The following is a 16,001-nucleotide window of genomic DNA, read 5'->3' on the forward strand; positions in this document are numbered from 1 at the left end:
AGAAAAAAAAATTGGAGATTAAAATTTAGACAGTATGTACCCCCTCCAACCTAATCAGAGCTGATATGTGGGGGGGGATAGAAAATGGTCTAAATTTAATCCAGCAAGGAAGCTGGCTTACATTGAGACTGGCGGTGAATGCGTAACTTCGGCAGATCCACAGCCAGCGCAAAGGGTTATTAAGACTGGTGTTTTAGATGCCGGTCTTAATAAATGACCCCCAAAGTTTATAAATGGCTCATGGGATAAATTGCTTCCTGTCCAGGAAAATCACTTATATTCCTATGAAGTGTCCAGCTGGGCGGACTTTCTTTCTCAAATTGTCCAAGACCACCGACATTCCCCGCGGTCTGCTCCTTCCTTAACCTCCCGTTGCCGTGGCATCAGGGGAGAGGGGAGGAAGCCTTGGGAGGTTAGGAAAGGGCGGAGAGCTTGGGCTCTTCTAAAAGGACAGCCTGCCCAGCTGGACACTTCATAGGAATAAAATAGCTTTTCCTGGACATGGAATAAACACCCAGATGACATAAAGGGAGGGTTAGACTGCCTTTACAAGGTTCTGATGGCCATTAGTGACACTTACGTGACGCTTCTCTCCATATGTCTATTTTAAGAAATGTTTGCAAGCCCCATGCATTAATAATTCTGAAGCCCCTGTCCTTTGGACTCTGCCTGATGCTGTTCCTCAAGTATTACTCCAACAAGTTTATGATTAAATATACAACTGGCTGTTTCCCTGCACAGTTTAACATCATTTAATCAGTGTCAAGCTATGTAAGGACACAACCTTAGACAGGGAGTGGTGGTAACAACAACTAGTTACTTTAGTCAGAAATGTACAGGAGGAATACCAGAGGAACAGCAAAAAGTAGAGTTATGAGAAAAGATGCTCCAGAATTGTTTACATGGGTAATGTATTTACTAAAACCGACTAAGTCGGGGAGCTGACATATAATCATGCTTAGAAATCCTGTCCCGTCTGCAGAGGTTCAGGACTGTGCTTAGAAATCCTGTCCCGTCTGCAGAGGTTCAGGACTGTGCTTAGAGATCCTGTCCCGTCTGCAGAGGTTCAGGACTGTGCTTAGAAATCCTGTCCCGTCTGCAGAGGTTCAGGACTGTGCTTAGAAATCCTGTCCCGTCTGCAGAGGTTCAGGACTGTGCTTAGAAATCCTGTCCCGTCTGCAGAGGTTCGGGACTGTGCTTAGAAATCCTGTCCCGTCTGCAGAGGTTCGGGACTGTGCTTAGAAATCCTGTCCCGTCTGCAGAGGTTCAGGACTGTGCTTAGAGATCCTGTCCCGTCTGCAGAGGTTCGGGACTGTGCTTAGAGATCCTGTCCCGTCTGCAGAGGTTCGGGACTGTGCTTAGAGATCCTGTCCCGTCTGCAGAGGTTCGGGACTGTGCTTAGAGATCCTGTCCCGTCTGCAGAGGTTCGGGACTGTGCTTAGAGATCCTGTCCCGTCTGCAGAGGTTCGGGACTGTGCTTAGAGATCCTGTCCTGTCTGCAGAGGTTCGGGACTGTGCTTAGAAATCCTGTCCCATCCTTAGGGTCAGTTCACACAGATTTTTTTTATTTTATTATATTTTTTATTTTTTTTTGCTGATTTTGGAGCGTCAAAATCAGCCCCCCAAAAAAACGCTCAAAACAGCTTCCCATTCATTCATTCACCGTGCCCCATCTTGGGGCAGAATCGGCGCTGAATCTCCCAATGAAATGAATGGGAAGCTGAAAAAAATCTGCTCCTTGTAAGACCATGTGTTTTTTGGCATAGATCTGCTTCAAAAACCTCAAGCAGAAAATGCAGCTTTGTAATAAAGTGAACACCTTTTAGTTTAAAAATAAAAAAAAAATGCATCGAAAAATTGACTTATTCCGTGCTGATTTTTTATTTTATAATTATTTTTTTTTTAAGCATGTTTAAGTTGTGTGAATTGGCACTTAGAGTTTCAGAGCTGGGAGTATAGGTGCTGTTGCATATAGTGTCAGGATGTCCATGGGCTAGGTGTGCATACATTGATCTGAGCAGCAATATGATCTATATCTCTCACAAGGACGGTGAGGATGAGCAGGTCATAGGAATGCACGGTTTTTAGCTTATAGGTAGACTGGTCCAGACCTGCATGACTCCAGAATAGGCTTACTCCGCTTACTTTTCTTCCTCAGATCTTTAAAGTTCCCTGGTAATAAGTAAGTGTCAGCATGCTTCCTTGTTAATAGAGAGACAGTCTGGCATGTATTAATAGTGGAGACAGACTCCTATAATTATAAGCTGTGAGACTGCTGGAAACATCTCCTCCTCGCTGCTGCCCGGTCTGGAAGGAGATAGGGCGCCTTTATTATTTTGTATCGCCCCCTCAGCTGCCTGTGACCGAGGATGAACTTCACAGATCACATTTCTCTAGACAAATACTGTACTCGTATTACACCGTTCACATTCAAGACTTTGCAGTGCCGTGCCAAAGGAACCCTGAAATAATTCACTACTGTATTTCCAGATGTATTATTATATAGGTTGTGTTATATATACCTTTATTGCTAGGGTTTTACATATCCGATTTTATACTGTCTGCCGTTAATTACACGGACAATTAAAGTTCTGCCGGAGTCCCATGTCTAGGACAAATCTATAAATCAAAGTCTCAACTTAAGAATTCCCCCTTCAGGGTGTATAGGCGTGCAGAGTTGCAAGCAACAGGCAATATATCTCTTGCACATCCTGTAGGTAAGCACTTTACGTGCTTTCTGACCTATAGCATTAGAAGCTGTATGATATGTCTGTGAAGGTTCTCATTTATCCAGGTCATGGTATATCTGTAAAGAATAAATCAAGGCAACTGGACTTACTGTAGATTTCTTGAAAACGTTTCACTCGTTCTTCCAATGAGCTTTCTCAATTCTGAGTGACTGTACAAGAATTCTCTGGGAATAAAGTGTACTTGCATCTAAAAGAAACAGGTCACACCTTTTGAAGACAGTCAAGTACGTGTTTTGGATAAGGAGGCCGATTGGTACAAACGAGGTGTGAAGGAGGTAATCTACGTAAAATGGAGAAGCCAAGCTTGAATAGAGGCCGGGGGGGGGGGGGGTAGACATCTATTGTCTGCCACATACAATGCTGTCTTGACACCTTTTTCTGGGAAGTCTTTATCACCTACTGACTCCAATTAGGATAATGGAATCAACACCTTTGACCCCCATGCTGGGTATAATGACCTCTGACCTCATGCTGGGTATAATTACCAGATGTTGATTCAGTTACATATTTATTCCCTGAGAATTCTTGTACAGTCACTCAGAATTGAGAAAGCTCGTTGGAAGAACGAGTGAAACGTTTTCAAGAAATCTACGTCCAGTTGCCTTGATTTATTCTTTACAGATAAGCTGTATGATAGTTTGAAGCATTAAAGGGAATGTCACCAGCAACCTCCCGATTCACCTGTTTGCATAGACACAAAGTTGTGGTTCTCCTGATTTAAAATGCAGGTTTTCTTTTGTTGATCTGAGGCTCCGTTCCTGAGTTATAATACTTTTTCTAATACTCAAATTAGTCCATTGGTGCAATCAGGGTGTCAACATTGCTCTTGTTGCACCCAAGCTTCACACTTGTGGCCAGCTCCTCCCTGGCTGCTTAGATTGACAGGGTCAAGCAGTAGCAAAGCAGCCAAGGAGGGGCTGATCACAGAAATGAGCAGAGCTTGGGTGCAACAAGAGAAATGGGGACGCCCCCATTTCACAAAAAAATTATAACAGCTGAATAACTGGGTTGCTGGTGACATTCCCTTTAAGGTTCAGTTGTTGGAACGTGCAGCCGTGAATAAGTTGTCGTCATTTTTTAGGCATGTGATGACATTGATTGCTGGATGTGCAGTTGGTTTCTCTTTCAGTTCACATTGTCCCCGTTTTTATTTTTTTGGCAAATTTCTAGGTTTCCAAGGTGAATGGAATAACCCGGTTATCATCGAGTTTGAACGCAGTCGGTGCCAAAAAGACTAGAGAAGCAAGACCTTCACCGTCCACAACTGTGAAGTATACTGCAACGGTGACCAAGGGAACTGTCACATACACCAAAGCCAAGAAAGAACTGGACAAGGCAACCAAACCGAATCACCACAAAACCAGTTCATCTGTTCACCACACAATCTCAGGGACCACAGAAAGCAGCAATGCAAAAACTCGTAAACAGGTGCTATCTCTTTCCACATCCAAGCCCAACTGTGCCACTGGTAATAGCTGTGTCAAGGCAAATGGCAAGTTGAACAAAAAGACTTGCACTAGGCAAGAGGGGCGGCAGCTAAGGGAGGGACTGCGCAACTCCAAAAGACGTCTGGAAGAGGCGAACCATCCCAACAAGGCAGAGCCTTTGGTAAAAAAAGTTAAGGTATCTGTCAGCTTGCCAGAGGTTAGAAGTAAGAGGCTAGCGGCGGAGAAACAGGTGCTTAATGGACATGTAAAGAAAGACGTGCCAGAGAAGATACTGGAGAGTAACAGGCCAAAGCGGGCCTCTGCAGCCAAGAGCACACTAAGTACACAAACCCGCAGTAAGACGGAAGATGCTGGCGCTGAAAATCGCTCTACCTCGCAGACAGATTCCTCGCACAAATCTGTGGACTCCACAAAACCTGAAAAAGATGCTGGGGAGGCCAGGTGCGTAGCCTTGTGTGAGATTCCTGTCCTCCGCCCCTCTGCCAAGGAGTTTCACGACCCGTTGATCTATATTGAGTCCATCCGAGCCAGAGTGGAGAAATACGGGATGTGCACGGTGATCCCTCCACCAGACTGGAGACCCGAGTGCAAGCTGAATGAGGAAATGCGCTTTGTGACGCAGAACCAGCACATCCATAAGCTTGGTCGACGCTGGGGCCCCAATGTACAGCGGCTGGCTTGCATCAAGAAGCACCTCAAATCTCAGGGCATCACCATGGATGAACTTCCTCTTATAGGTGAGGGCAGCTGCATGGGACCTTATTTCTCAGTTCTGCTTCACAGCTGACTGAATGAATCCATGACACGAAGCTGTATATCTTCACTTCCCATTAACCTCTTTCTTTTGTTCCCTATAGGAGGTTTATACATTTGTTTTCCCCCAGATTAGTAATTTTAGGGAATTTCCTCTGCCCTTGGTTCTTCTCTTTTCATTAGCTTCAGCACAGTGTTCTGGTGTAGTTCCTCTGTACTAGCCCAGAAATGTCTATACATTCTCTTTGGAAGCCTAACCTTCGGAAACGAGCGCACACCACGTGCCTCTTTCTTTTTATCTTTCTTTCTTTCTTTCTTTCTTTTTTTTTTTTATGATTATCTACATGATCTTTAATTAACTTCTTCAATGAAGCAGCAAGCTCAAGAAATTTCATGTGATAAATTTTTGATAAATTTGAAGTCCGGAAGGAATGTCGGTAACATGTAGAGGCTGCCTTTGTTGCTCCTTTTCATCACTCGTTGCTCCACTTTCTGCTCCTTCAGGGAATTCTTTTGTAAAGGTTTTGTATGTCTATGTTTAAGTGTGTGTCTAAGATGCAGTATGCTTTGTGTGTCATCCCATACTTTTTGACTAAAGATGGGCCTGCTTTGACGCGTTTTGTGTTGCCTGCAGTTTTTACCTTATCACTGCCCCTAGCTGTCTGCATTTTGATTTTTCTACTTGTTTCGTGACTTGTTTGTGAGCAAAACTTTGCATAACCCACAGTCGTTCATAACGTTTGCATAAGTGCCACAATCCACCCTGTTCTTTCTTTGCTTCCTCTTTAAAGGGGTTATCCCATGATTAATATAAAAAAAAATGAAAATCAGACACTGTAACGTACACAACAATCTCTTTCTAATAAAGCTAGAATCAAGCTAGGACCAGCCCTGTACCTCAAATGGATCCAGAGATCTCACCATTCATTGCTCCAATTGTTTTGCTAGATTTATATCAAGCCGGCAGCTAAGGGACACGTCATTTCTGCTGCAGCATAGGGGGCATGTCCTCTCTGCTTCAGCTCTCTCCCTATTGCAACTCAGGAGGCAGCTAAAGGATGGAACTGAGCATGTGCGTCCACCTTAGCGAGGTGGACAGAGGAAAAAAAAAAACAGCAGCTATACAGATATATTTTATTTAACTCAATGACTATACAATGCTTGCCAAAATTTATTTAAAAAAAAATATTGCAGAATATTTTTCATGGGGCAACCCCTTTTTTTTTATGCAGTTCACTTTTATGCCAAAGCTAGGAGTGAATCCAGCAGGATGGAAAAGTCCTTCCTTTTTATATTTCCCATTCCTTCTGAATCCACATCTGCTCTTGGCAGTAAAAAAAAAAAAAAAAATGCAGTTAAAAAAAGAGATGCATGAAACCACCCTTATACCATCCTTATATCTTCACTTGATCCCATACTGAAAAGGACGCAATCCTATAAAACGACTACTCATTCCTGCTTTTTGTATGACATTCCTTACGGTTAGTAGTTGAAACAATTTAAGAGCTTAGAAAAATACAAAGGAACTACAAATATAAAATAAATATTGCTTTTTTTTTATTATTCAGTTTTCTAGCTGCTTGGACCACAAAACGTGCGTCCATGGATGTCTCTTACAAGTCAGGGACCATCCCATGAACCCACACCTGCTGTCCATTCAGTGTCTTATGCATCGTGAAGGGAATCTGTCACCTGGTTTGAGCATATTAAGGTGTTACTACTGCCATGTACAATACGATACCTTATTTCTTGCTGTAGTCTTCATTTTTTGTTTCGTGCTTTCATTAGCGATAAAATCCACTTTTTATGTTATGCAAATAAGTGCCCAGAGGCGAGTTATTATCCTAATCTGGAGCCCAGTGACTCCCCCGTACAGTGCCCAGCCCGCCTCTTCCAGCATAAGTAACTGCCCACACCTGAACTCTCTGCTGCCGCCCCCCTCCGCTATGTGAAATCTCATGCAGGCGCAGTACCGCAGACTGCCTGCGCCATGTAGAAGCTCCTGAGGGCAACAGCTTCAAATGTGTCACTGGGCATGCGCCAAGCCTAGTGACAAATTTTAAAGCTATTGCCCTCAGGAGCTTCTACATCGCGCAGGCAGTCCACGGTACTGCGCCTGCATGAGATTTCACATAGCGGGGGTGGGTGGCGGCAAAGAGTTCGGGTGTGGGCAGTTACTTACGCTAGAAGAGGCATGCTTGGGCTCTAAAGGAAGGCGGGCTGGGCACTGTACGGGGGAGTTGCTGGGCTCCAGATTAGGATAATAACGCCCCTCTGGGCACCTTGGACACTCATTTACATAACATCAAATGTGGATTTTGTCTCTAATGAAACCAAAAATGAAGACTACAGCAAGAAATAAGGTATTTTATTGTACATGGCAGTAGCAAGGCTATTTTCACACTTGCGGCAGTGTGATCCGGCAAGCAGTTCTGCCTGCCGGATCCACCAATCTGGGTGTGACTGAAAGCATTTGTGAGACTCATCTGGATGCGGATCCGTCTCACAAATGCATTGCAAGAACGGATCAGTCTCCGCTTGTCATGCGGACAGACTGATCCGTCTTGTATCTTTTTTTCCCCATTTTTACCGGATCCGGCACTAATACATTCCTATGAGGGGAAAATGCCAGATCCGGCATTCCGGCAAGTCTTCCGTTTTTTTTTCCGCCCAAGATTAAAACCGTAGCATGCTACGGTTTTCTGTTTTGCCTGATCAGTCAAAATGACTGAACTGAAAACAACCTGATGCATCCTGAACGGATTACTCTCTATTCAGAATGCATGGGGATAAAACTGATGAGTTATTTTCCGGTATAGAGCCCTTGTGACGGAACTCTATGCCGGAAAAGAAAATGCTAGTGTGAAAGTACCCTAACGCCTTAATATACTCAAAGCAGGTGACAGATTCCCTTTAATATCTAATCTTTATACCCTACAAAGTCTGTCGTTGAATGAAAGAGGGGGCAATGTACTAAGATAAGTTACACGCCGACATATGTCACCTATATCGCTAGTAACTGCACACTTATGCTTCCTAATATGTCCTATAACATACCAAATTAAGTTGTTGGTAGCTGGATGGTGTTTCTTATTTGTGGCGTACATAGAAGAGAGATGGCCCCATAGCAAAGATCAACCCAGACCCCTCCATTATGGTATTGGCATAAGCAGTAATCAAAGCAAAAGGTGGCTACTTTGAAGAACCTAGAATATGACATATTTTCAGTTGTTTCACACTTTTTTGTTATGTATATAATTCCACATGTGTTAATTCATAGTTTTGATGCCTTCAGTGTGAATCTACAATTTTCATAGTCATGAAAATAAAGAAAACTCTTTAAATGAGAAGGTGTGTCCAAACTTTTGGTCTGTACTGTACATACGCTGAGACTCCCGCCGATCACTGGAACGAGAAGAGCGAAGCACACACATAGCGTGTTCTCTCTCCTTGCTGCAGGAAGCTGGATCAAGATGGGCCCATAGTCTTTCTATTGAATCCATCTCCCTTCTGTCTCCTGCAGTAGAAAGAGACGTATGTGAACGTTTCTCTCTCCTCGTTCTTGCAATCGGTAGACGTCTCAGCGCTCAGACCTCCATCAAATAAAACTTTAGATATGTCTATGAGATATCAAAAGTTTTCCCAAAGTATAGTGACCCTTTAAGCAAAGCTCTGCAGATACTGGAAAGACGTAAAGCAGCTTCTCTCTGTATGCTGACACTACCATGCATATATCTAAGAGATATATATATATATTTATTCAGGGTTGTCACAAGTTTTAGTTGGGTTTGAAGGCAGCACATGAAGTGCATCAGATGAGAAAGGGATACCTTGGGGTGGTGGGAATAGACCAGGATTATTTCACACAAACTGAAGCAGGAATATGTGATGGAATCTAGTATTCCAAAATGAAGGCCTCTTGCACACGAACGTGCCATGTTTTGCGGTCTGCAAATTGCGGATCCGTAAAACACTGATGCCATCCGTGTGCCCTCTGCAATTTCAAAACGGAACAGACGGCACATTATAGAAATGCCTATTCTTGTCCGCAAAATGGACAAGAATAGGACATGATCTATAATTTTTGCGGATGCACGGATCGGAGCAACAGATGCAGACAGCACACCTAGTGCTGTCCGCATCTTTTGCCTCCTCATTGAAGCTAATGGGTCCACACCCAAGCCGCAAACAAATGCGGCTCGGATGCGGAACCAAACCACGGTGCTGTGCAAGAGGCCTAAGTCTGTGACTAGGTACCTTTATGTTAATTGACGACTAGTCCCAGGGATTGGATTCCTGTGGCTTCTCCCTCACTTGTGACAACCCTAAGCACCATTGTGGAGTTCCCTATGAAACCACAAATGTTTTAAGCCTATTAAAAAACTGATCTCTCTCCTGTTTCTTTGTGGCGATGTGCCTACCAGGCATTCAAGAACCTTCCACGGCGCTCTGTCCTGACAGAAGACCAGGCCCCAGAAGCCCCAGTGAACCCTAGCTTAAAGGATTCTTCTCTAATACTAGATTGTAAATGGTATATTTTAATACATCACCCCCGTGCTGATGAACAGACAGTGTGTGGGTTATGTATTGCAAGCTTCATCTTGCTGATCTTTCAGAAGTGAAGCGTTGATCAGTATAATCTCTGAGCAGTGTATCTTGATCTCTGCTGTCTAAGGGTGTGGGCAACATGCCAGCAAGGACCTCTTGAGACCAGGCCCGTGGTCAAGGTACCTCTCACTTCTAATGTTAGTCAAGACCTTTGTGGAAGTGGTAAGTTGGAATATGTAAGCCACAAGCTCTGGAAAGGAAACGTAATCCAATCCTTTTTTTTTCTCTGTGTCTTTCCTCTGGTTACTTCTCATTATCTAAACCCTGGTCAGTGTTGAGAATAGGATCAATGTGCCTTGTATTTAGCATTTACGATCTTTGTTCCGCTATGGCATATTTAGCTGGTGCTGGCTATATTTCCTTCTAATAAGAATAAAATGTTTCCTTTGATGTTCCATTTAATATTTTATCCTCGGAAGTAATCATTAAAATTGATTAAAACAGTCAATATAAGCAATGGAGTTAACAGCTTTTGCCAATGTCAACGCTTGCCAAAAATTAAGCAAACTTTATACAGCACTAAGCTCTACTATAATTTTTGGGCACCTGACAGCATATATTAAACTGCAGATGACTATTACTCTGAAGTCTTGGACATCAGACAAAACTCCAAAGCTAAATTGCATACATGGCTAAGCTCTACTTCAATCTGCTGGATGCCTGTCAGTTATGGAAATGCTGAGTTTTGTATGTTCCTGGGACCTGCAGCTAATGTTTTAATTCTAGGCACCAGTTTAAGTGTGTAACTATGTTTTCTTGTTTCCCTCACGACCTTTGTATAGGAGGCTGTGAATTAGATCTAGCTCGGTTTTTTCAACTCATCAATGAAATGGGAGGCATGCAACAAGTGACAGACCTCAAGAAGTGGAACAAGTTGGCCGACATGCTCCGCATCCCTAAAAGTGCGCAGGATCGACTAGCAAAGCTGCAGGAGGCCTACTGTCAATACCTACTCTCCTATGACTCCCTTTCGCCTGAGGAGCACAAGAAACTGGAGAAAGAAGTTCTGCAGGAGAAAGAGAACCTGGAGAAGAAGAAAGGTCCGCTGGAGGGGCATGCTGAGAATTCATATAGATTACATCTGCTCCCGAGGTATGAGCCCAAAAATGGACTCGTTAATGGAGTGGTGCACCGTAATGGCCTGCGTGGGAAGCTGAAAGAAATGGACGTCCCCCTGAAAAATGGAAGGCGAAGGCTGTTTGCTCAGGAAAACGAGTGCACAGAGGAGGAACCCGAAGATAAAAGTTTATTTAGTGACCTACACAAGTGCATTTATAAGGTAAGTAAAATTGATTATCTAAAACCAAAACTTGCACGTAGATGTGCTGCTGAACTATGAAGCTAATATTACTTTAAGCAATGGTTATTGCATGAAAATATATTTTATAGTGTGTGGAAAAGAGGCACTATAAAGGTTCTAAAAAAACAAAAACCATACTACTTCAGCCCCCACCACTGGATCCATGGAGGGTTGAGGAGGTGTTTGTTATAAAAACTGTTAGGCCAGTCCTGTTGATTTTAAAGGGGTTGTCTCACTTCAGCAAATGGCATTTATTATGTAGAGAAAGTTAATACAAGGGTCTTACTAATGGATTGTGATTATCCATATTGCCTTCTTTGCTGGCTTGATCCATTTTTCCACATTATACACTGCTCGTTTCGACTGTTCCGACCACCCTGCAATCCAGCAGTGGCCCCTAAAAAAAACAAAAACGCTTCTCCTCATGCAGCGCAGCACTGTGTCCCAATGCCAGCACAGCGTAAGGTAATTGTACGTACGCTGCGTCCTGAAGTTGTATGCTGAGGTTGTGTCACTTCGGCGAGTGGCATTTATCATGTAGAGAAGGAAATACAAGGCACTTACTACTGTATTGTTAGTATCCATATTGCTTTCTTTGCTGGCTTGATTTATTTTGTCATCACGGCTTAGTTCTGCATCCCCTTAAATTTTTTCTGGCCAGTGGAGCTCCTGGCTACCTGTGGTGCCCGATTTACTTGAATAGGCCTGTGCCGCAGCCCCCTACACACCTGCTGGTCGATAGTGTCCCTGTGAAGGGGCGTGCAGCGCTAAACCAGCAATCCCACCCATTTATTCTCAGGATCTTAGAGTGCCACCACATTGTTGTATTTTTATTTTTCGGTTATCTTCAGAATACTGAAGTAGAGATGTGAAGACAGTTTGCAGCACGTTGTGATTATCCTTCTTATTTTGTTGAACAGCAAATTAATGAAAACTCAGCTGCATTGTATGTGTCTATATTTTTTTTTGTCCATACAAGAAAGAGTCGGCACTGCTGATTGTGACAAATGTCCAACTGTATTCACACCTGCACTCACAACATGCAATACAGTTGCAAGAAAAAGTATGTGAACCCTTTGGAATGAGATGGATTCCTGCACAAATTGGTCATAAAATGTGATCTGATCTTCATCTAATTCACAACAATAGACAATCATAGTCTGCTTAAACTAATAACACACAAAGAATTACATTTTACCATGTTTTTATTGTACCCCCCATCTAAACATTCACAGTGCAGGTGGAAAAAGTATGTGAACCCTTGCATTTAATAACTGGTTGAACCTCCTTTGGCAGCAATAACTTCAACCAAACGTTTCCTGTAGTTGCAGATCAGACGTGCACAACGGTCAGGAGTAATTATTGACCATTCCTCTTTACAGAACTGTTTCAGTTCAGCAATATTCTTGGGATGTCTGGTGTGAATCGCTTTCTTGAGGTCATGCCACAGCATCTCAATCTGGTTGAGGTCAGGACTCTGACTGGGCCACTCCAGAAGGTGTATTTTCTTCTGTTTAATCCATTCTGTTGTTGATTTACTTCTGTGCTTTGGGTCGTTGTCCTGTTGCAACACCCATCTTCTGTTGAGCTTCAGCTGGTGGACAGATGGTCCTAAGTTCTCCTGCAAAATGTCTTGATAAACTTGGGAATTCATTTTTCCTTCGATAATAGCAATCCGTCCAGGCCCTGACGCAGCAAAGCAGCCCCAAACCATGATTCCCCCACCACCATACTTCACAGTTGGGATGAGGGTTTGATGTTGGTGTGCTGTGCCTCTTTTTCTCCACACATAGTGTTGTGTGTTTCTTTCAAACAACTCAACTTTCGTTTCATCTGTCAACAGAATATTTTGCCAGTACTGCTGTGGAACATCCAGGTGCTCTTGTGCAAATTGTAAACGTGCAGCAATATTTTTTTGGGACAGCAGTGGCTTCCTCTGTGGTATCCTCCCATGAAATCCATTCTTGTTTAGTGTTTTACGTATCGTAGATTTGCTAACGGGGATGTTGGCATACACCAGAGACTTTTGTAAGTCTTTAGCTGACACGCTAGGATTCTTCTTCACCTCATTGAGCAGTCTGCGCTGTGCTCTTGCAGTGATCTTTACAGGACGGCCACTCCTAGGGAGAGTAGCAGCAGTGCTGAACTTTCTCCATTTATAGACAATTTGTCTTACTGTGGACTGATGAACAGCAAGGCTTTTGGAGATACTTTTATAACCCTTTCCAGCTTTATGCAAGTCAACAATTCTTAATCCTAGGTCTTCTGAGAGCTCTTTTGTGCGAGGCATCATTCACATCAGGCAATGCTTCTTGTGAAAAGCAAACCCAGAACTGGTGTGTGTTTTTATAGAGCAGGGCAGCTGTAACCAACAGTCCAATCTCATCTCATTGATTGGACTCCAGTTGGCTGACACCTCACTCCAATTAGCTCTTGGAGATGTCCTTAGTCTAGGGGTTCACATACTTTTTCCACCTGCACTGTAAATGTTTACATGGTGTGTGTTTCGATAAAAACATGGTAACATTTAATTCTTTGTGTGTTATTAGTTTAAGCAGACTGTGATTGTCTATTGTTGTGTCTTAGATGAAGATCAGATCACATTTTATGACAAATTTCTGCACAAATCCATATCATTCCAAAGGTTTCACATACTTTTTCTTGCAACTGTATATGGTGGTGCTCTGCTTGATAGCCGTGCAAAAATCAACGAATAAAATAAACAGCCGTTTTGCGCTACCTGCACTTTGTCAAGCCTCCCATGACGTGGTCGGAGGGAGGGTGGTATGCACAATTTATAACACTCCTACTGACGCGTCATGCTGAACAGGTGGGATGGTCATTCCCAATCGATACATAATACACACATCAAAACAAAATTAACCCATGTAAAAAAAAAACATATAACAACAATTCAAACAAAAACCGCCAGGTCGTTCTGGTCATGCAGTCCTAGAGAACCCATCGCACTAGTTTTAATAATCCATGCAGCCGCCCTCTAACATTTTTACTGATTATATTTACATATTCAAATACTCGTGTAATCACGGCCATTGTTAGAAAGGAAAAAAAAGCATCCGTCGGCAGGATCAACCCTATTAAACCAGGCATTCGGTTTTGGTGGGGTTAATCCTGCTGACTAACATCATACCTTTCTTGTGAAAATTGGTTGTGACATTCCCCAACAAAAGGGCTCTTATTTTTCTACAAATGTGGGCTTCAGTGCACCAGTCAAATGAATGGAACAAGCACTTGTAATTACACTGCGCCACCAAGACTTCCAAGACGATGCGCAGTATAACCTTGAAGAGGAAGCAGTGCTTGTAAGAGCTCCACCTCCTCTTGAAACAACCGATCAGTGGGGCTTTCAGGAGTGGGACCCCCACTGTGTGTACTTGCTGCACAACTCCTTAAGGGCCCTTTACACTGCCAGATATCAGTTTGAACGCTCATTGGTGATAATCTGCCAGTGTAAAGGTGCCGCACGTTTTCCTCATTCATCGGGTAATAGGGTCCTTGGTGCAGTCACCTAAATTATCGTTTGCCATCTAAATAGCCTCTGCTGCCAGCGAATGATTCTGTATGGGGAGGAGCGAAGTATTAGCCATTTCTCCTCCCCATACTGTGGAGGAGATTGCTGCATGTAAATGCAGCAGTCTTCTCCACTAACGAGCAGGCAATTGTTGGGAACGAACGCTTAATTCTCATATTGGGCTATGTAAAGGGACCTTTACAGAAAGGGCAACGTCTTATCTGAAGCATAAAGTCCCTTTACACAGGCCGATGATTTGAGAATGAACATAGGATCGTTCTTTTGGCCGACCAATAGCCCGTCTAACCACACCATCGATCAGCCAGCAGACACTTGTTTGTTGGCTGCTGATTGGATCTCTTATGCAGCCATAAAAATAATGTTTTGTAAACAAGGTATGTGCTGGTGACAATATGAACACTGTATGATAGCCGAACGATTTAACAAATGATCGTTCATCCTCAATGCGGCTGTTTAATTGCCCTTTAAACTAGTGCAGATTGACTTATATGGTGAGGTGGTACTCGTTGTGGTCCCACACCAGCCAGTTCAAGGTAGCAAGGAGTCCTGGACATCCCTGTCAAAAGTCTAAGAGGAATCTGCACTCCACATACAGATCAACATGTGCAACGTTTCAACCTCTAAGAGGTCTTTATCAGTCTTTTCTGATGCTTGTGGGAGAAACCGATCTCATGGGACACATACAGAATTTTCTAAATATTTTTGGTTGCCATATGAGACTGAATAGAATCAAACAAGAACAAGAGGGATTGATGCATTTTCTACATACACAGATGACCTAATTAGTGGTAGATGCTTTGTGTGCGTCTTTTTTTCACTATATTCAGTTTTTACTATTTACAGGGAAGGTCCATGTCTCTCACCACTTTCTTCCGAACAGCAAGGAACGTCATGAATATGTGCTTCAGCAAAGAGCCAACTGTAGCAGAGGTTGAGGTGAGCAAATAACTGTCCCCTCCATACAGGTATTGTGTAGTGTAGGAGATGCTGAGTCCGGTTATGTCATTTTTATCGTCATACTCGTATTCCGACACTGTTCTCCCACAAACCAGCAGTAAATACATTGAGCGGATTCCTCTTTGAGTGCTCTCCATTATGTGAGTCCTAGCAATACATTTTACTGCTGGTTTGTTGGCTTCAGAATACTTACTCTGTATCACAGAGCTTACTCTACTTGGGGAGTGTTTCGGAGCTGACAGGTTTCCTTTAAGAAATCCGGAATGTTGTATTTAAAGGTATTTCGGGCAAGACGTTGATGACATATCACTAGGACACGCCATTAAAGGGGTTCTCTCTCTCCAGGAAATGGCATTTATGTAGAGAAAGTAAATACAAGGCCCTTACTAATGTATTGTGATTGTCCATATTGCTTCCTCTGCTGGATGGATTAATTTTTCCCTCACATTATGCGCTTCTTGTTTCCATGGTTATGACCACCCTGCCACGCTTGTACAATGTAGGAAAAGTGGCTGGGACTGTGGGAGGGTGCATAGTCCAGCAATTTTTTCTGTAGTGTGCAAGCATGTCCACTGCTGCTGGATTGCAGGGTGGTCCGCAGCACCTAATTCACTTATTTTGGTTTTACAGCT

The 16,001-nt window shown here is 43.2% G+C and overlaps 1 protein-coding gene across 1 annotated transcript in view; it reads left to right on the forward strand.

The window, feature by feature from the left end:
• Positions 1-16,001, forward strand: part of JARID2 (jumonji and AT-rich interaction domain containing 2) — a 142,589-nt gene that overhangs the window by 97,385 nt on the left and 29,203 nt on the right. The window contains exons 7-9 of the mRNA XM_044292834.1: positions 3,921-4,935; positions 10,342-10,838; positions 15,256-15,348. Coding sequence (XP_044148769.1) covers positions 3,921-4,935; positions 10,342-10,838; positions 15,256-15,348 — 1,605 coding nt within the window. The remainder of the gene's footprint in view (positions 1-3,920; positions 4,936-10,341; positions 10,839-15,255; positions 15,349-16,001) is intronic.

The sequence above is a fragment of the Bufo gargarizans genome, chromosome 5 (genome assembly GCF_014858855.1).
Source record: "Bufo gargarizans isolate SCDJY-AF-19 chromosome 5, ASM1485885v1, whole genome shotgun sequence".
NCBI classification, from domain to species: domain Eukaryota; kingdom Metazoa; phylum Chordata; class Amphibia; order Anura; family Bufonidae; genus Bufo; species Bufo gargarizans.